The sequence below is a fragment of the Scomber japonicus genome, chromosome 2 (genome assembly GCF_027409825.1).
Source record: "Scomber japonicus isolate fScoJap1 chromosome 2, fScoJap1.pri, whole genome shotgun sequence".
NCBI lineage: Eukaryota > Metazoa > Chordata > Actinopteri > Scombriformes > Scombridae > Scomber > Scomber japonicus.
In genome coordinates this window covers 28,577,903-28,582,614 of record NC_070579.1, presented here as the reverse complement: position 1 = coordinate 28,582,614, position 4,712 = coordinate 28,577,903, and the positions used below count along the sequence as shown (strand labels likewise).

General features: G+C 39.9%; 1 protein-coding gene across 1 annotated transcript; it reads right to left on the bottom strand.

Moving 5' to 3' along the window:
• Nucleotides 1-344: 344 nt before the first annotated feature.
• On the bottom strand, nt 345-4,010 carry LOC128380927 (basement membrane-specific heparan sulfate proteoglycan core protein-like). The gene is made up of 8 exons (XM_053340821.1): nt 3,871-4,010; nt 3,008-3,151; nt 2,781-2,915; nt 1,870-2,042; nt 1,599-1,785; nt 1,298-1,477; nt 939-1,205; nt 345-855 (listed from the first exon to the last, which is right to left on the bottom strand). The coding sequence occupies exons 1-8, from the start codon at nt 3,917-3,919 to the stop codon at nt 851-853; spliced, it is 1,140 nt and encodes a 379-aa protein (XP_053196796.1). The 5' UTR covers nt 3,920-4,010; the 3' UTR covers nt 345-850.
• Between the last annotated feature and the right edge of the window lie 702 nt (nt 4,011-4,712).

The window sequence follows — 4,712 nt, the reverse complement described above, 5'->3', positions numbered from 1 at the left end:
TATCATTGGGGTTAGCAACTTTATATTAGCTTGTAATTGATGGTGATGGGAAAAATAAAACGCTGATAGACACAGGACTGCTGTCCTTATAGGCTAAAGTAAAGCTCATCTTTATGAACCTTCGCCAACATGAAAGATATCTATTTATATGTAACTATTCATGTAAAGATTAAGATTATATCAACAGAAGGGAAGGCTGGAATAAAACATAAAACTAGAGTAAGAAAAAAATAAAAGGTTATTGTCTGCTCTTAAAGAAAAGTCATACTAGCTTTCCTGTTGCCAAAAGAAACCATTTCTCATTTTTATATAGTCCCTAATTTGGATACTTTTCAGACAACAACTTTAATAAATGTTTTCAAGACATCATTTTTTATTGAAATTACTAAAACTATTAACGTTTTTTTTATTTGGTCTTTATTGTATTGGATATAACAAAGGCTTTTATGTGCGACCAGGATTTTGCCATCTTTTCACTGTTGAAAGTGAAACATTGTAGACTTAGCAGTTGACGTGAAGGGAGGAAGAACAGGGTAGTGAGGCATTCCAGCGGAAGAAACAACCCCCACACATACTGTAGGCCATCAATTAATTTTAGGATTCCAGAGAAAAGCTTTCCAAAGACATGACATGTCAATTTTCTATAAAAGTACAAAATTAACCCCATATGCACAATAACTTCCGAAGTTTCAAAGGCAGTGATATCTTTCACATTCATATGTTGAAATATAGGAATCTTTTAAGTATAATCCTCTATGTTGCTTTGTTGCTATCCATTTGACCGTCTTGATGGCAACAATCCAGGCTTGCAGGAATTGTTAGCAATGGTAAACAGTGTGGCAGTGTTGGCTTAAGCTGTAAAAATGAGCAAAATGAGAGAAAGGTGAATAAAAAGGAAAATAAAATCTTAAATATGAGGTTAAAAAGGGGCAGCTTACCTTTTATGATGACTTTAGCCTGGGCCTCACTGGTGCCAATGTAGTTGGTGGCAACACATTTGTATGTTCCACTGTCAGCCAATTTCACGCTGGGGATGAGAAGGATTCCATCCTTGGTTGTCTCTGATCCTGCAGGTAGGTTCCCTCTGCCCACCCGACTCCACTGGAACTGAATAGGATGTGAGCCATGGGCAAGGCACTGCAGGCGCAGGGCATCACCAGGACGGAGCTTCACTTGGTCAGGCAGGCAGGTGGCATATGGAGGAGCTGCATAAAGAAAAAGAGACAACGTATTGTCATCATGAAGAAATAATGTGTATGCACAGTATTTGTGTTTATGACCTGCTTTGTCCACTCACAGTCCACTTCCATCTGTGTGTATGCCTCACTGAAGCCGTGTACATTGGTTGCATTACAGATGTATTGACCAGAGTCTTGGCGCCCCACACTGGTCAATGTCAGAACACTGCCATCCACTGTGTGTTTCCATGGCAAGGGTGCTCGTAGCTTGGACCAGGAGATGACGGGAGGGGGGGAACCTGTAAGAAACAGAAAGAAAGAACATTAAGAGGACATGAAAGAGAGACATTTACACACACACACACACACACACACACACACACACACATAGACACACACACAAGCATACGAACATCTTACCAGTGGCCTGACACTCCATGATGACTGTCTGTCCCTCCACCACCGTCATCTCTGTAGAACTCACTGAAGCCACGGGTGCACCAGGACCACTTTCAACAGTAATTGCCACTTTGACCTCTGTCATCCCTTCATTGTTCTCAGCTTGGCAAACATACATGCCTGAGTCCTCTGGACGCACTGCGGGCCACTGAGAAAACACATGATGATGATGATGCTATTTCAAAACAAAAACACAAATCAAGTATTATTTGTGCATGTATTTATATCTTGCCTGTATGGTGTTGACATCACTTGTCTCCACGGTAACCAGCTGCAGGGTGGAGCCTTGGCGTTTCCATGTCAATGTCGGGCGTGGCCTGCCTGTGGCACGACACTCAATCGACACTGGGTCACCGACCCTGACCCGCAGGGGCCCTGCTGGTACCAGCCGCACTTTAGGAGCATCTGAGGGAGAGGACATGTAAATATGATTGACACATTAAAGCATAGGTTCACCGTTTTTCAAATCTGTCCTTAAGCAACAGTTAGTTGCCCAAATGAACACTGACAGATTTTTCTTGCTGTAATCATTCTTCCTTTTCATGCTGACCATTAGAATATAAGTGATTCTGTCCAAAAATGTTGTTTTAGATTTTTTATTTGAAGCTAATATTCAGCTGTCCATATTACTCAGATCAAGTCAGTATCTTTCAAAAACTTCAGTGCCAAATTCCCTCTTTTTGTTACAATCCTTCTGCTGCAGCTCAACAGCAAAAACACTCACTGTCAAGACATACATGAAGAGGGAATTTCTTGCTAAATATACTGTAACTATGGAAGATATCCACTCTATCTGACTAACTCAGATGATTGAAGCCTCATATTATCTCCAGATAAACTTCTGAACACATTTTATCCTCATTGTGATCTTCTAATGGTGAGTATAAAATGAAGGAATGATTACAATGAGCAAAGAATTGCATGCTATACATTACACACACAAACACAGTGCAGTCAATAGAGGGTAAATGATAATGCAGACCTCAGGGGCCTATAGCTGGTGGTGAGGATTATAGAGGCCAACATAAGAAAAAAAAACAATACTACTATTTTGCTTTTAATAAAAGGTGGAGTCTATCTACAGGGTGGAGTAAAAGAAAGTTTCTATCTTTGCCACTGGTAAACAACGAGTGTGAAGCTTACGTTTGACATTCAGTACAACCATGGCAGTGCCGCGGCCTGCAGGGCTGGTCGCCACACAGCGGTACTGTCCCTGGTTTGCAGGTCGGGCATTAACAACAGTCAGCACAGAGCCATCAGGACCAGTCTTAGCATTGTCTGGAGGTAAAAGCAGAATTCTGTGAAACTTTACAGATGATAATATTGTTTGAAGAATGCTTATGCTTACAGGCTGAAACACCTGATCTGACCTGGTAATGCTTGATTATTGGCTCTCTTCCACTCTAGCTTTGGCTGTGTACCCCTCCCCACTTGGCACCTGAAGCTTACAGACTCCCCTTGGCGCACAGTAGCAGTGCGGGGCTCCACTGTGACAACAGGAGCTTGGCCAACCACTGCAGAAGGAGAGATACAGAACTAGTGATACCACACACACACACACACACACATGCAAGAACACATGCATACACAATGCAACTCTGTGAACCTTTAGACAGGTCTGAGCGGAACACAAACAAACACCACCCGAAGCAAACAAGCTGAGCAAATACAGACTGAACACAAGTACTTTTGATGTCTAAGCAAAAATGCACAAAAATTATATATATTCCTCATGAAGAAATGGCAAACACAGTGTGACATAAAGGAATATTTCAATATTTTCACTGTGCTTAAACTTTATATAACTTCTTACAGGTTTTAAGGGTTGATTCACTTAAAAACACAAATTGATGGTGGCCATGCATTGTTTCGGTACAAGGGAGGCAAATGGAATTTCATTTGTAGTTCTTACAGTATTGAAATATGATATATCTCTATCTCATTCTTGATAATCCACAGAACATGCTGTTAACTGGGACTATTTTCTTAAGAAGAGAGTAGTTTCAATGATAAGTTAGGTCTATGGATTATTCAGAGCAATGGATTCTAATTCAGAGTAACTATTTCTAAAAAAGACTATATATTTTTGAGCCTTTAAATATACAATGTCTTTATATATTTCTAATGACAGTCATGCAAATTACATAAGAGCTTTCAAAATGACAGTCACATCTGTGAAATCTGTTAAGTTTCTGTTAACATTTGTCTGTAAAGATCAAATCATCTTCATTACCTGAACATAACAGGGAACAAAGGATCAGAGCCGCGTTCGAGAAATCCATGATGAAAAGAGAACAGTCCCACTCTCCCTCCTGTGTATGATCTCTCTCTCTCTCTCTCTCTCTCTCTCTCTCTCTATCTCCTGCCCGTCAGTTTCTTTCTCATACAATCACTTTCAACCTTTAACCCCTTCCCCTACTCAAACACTGTTCACAGTGCCAGTCACGTATGATGCATCAACTGCTCTATTGCATTTTTGTCCTGTTTATAAGCTAATAATAAAAACATTTTGTGTGTGATTTATGTTGAAGGACATCTGTATAAGAGTTTATTACACATGCTTTGCTTTTTAACTGACTGACCAATGAAGAATCACAGATACTATATGAACAGAACTTGTGGGACAGACAGTGAAAAGTAAAAAACTGGACTTTGCAGTAATTTTTAACATTGTCAAACTACAGGGGGGTAGGGGAGAGTGCACTGATTTCATTACCACAGTCTTCAGAGTATTATTCTGCTTTCCAAGAAAATGAGCTCGCTGTCTGTTTGTATTGAGGGAGCCTGCAGTGATAAAAGGATGATGAAACAGAATTCAGAGGACTCAAAACACTGTTGTTCTTGGTTTTGTACATTTTTTGGCAAAAAAATCTGATAGAATTAAGTCACTTGAAGGGTTAGGGTTAGCCAAAAGTGAAAAAGGCAGACATATGTATGCACACACAAGCATAAGGACATTTATGTGCATAGCAGATGATTATGAAGAAGAGCAAGATTAAAAAAGAACCAGCATAGATTTAAACCCAAAGAATTCAGATAAGAAATAAAAACAGATTAAACACAGTTAAAATCCAG

What these genes read in the sequence shown, in the direction of transcription:
- LOC128380927 (XM_053340821.1), bottom strand. Translation starts at nt 3,919, where the DNA reads ATGGATTTCTCGAACGCGGCTCTGATCCTTTGTTCCCTGTTATGTTCA. An exon ending in CAATAATCAAGCATTACCAG is followed by an intron (nt 2,916 to 3,007) that starts GTCAGATCAGGT and finishes TTTTACCTCCAG; the next exon opens with ACAATGCTAAGACTGGTCCT. An exon ending in CACACAGATGGAAGTGGACT is followed by an intron (nt 1,206 to 1,297) that starts GTGAGTGGACAA and finishes TTCTTTATGCAG; the next exon opens with CTCCTCCATATGCCACCTGC.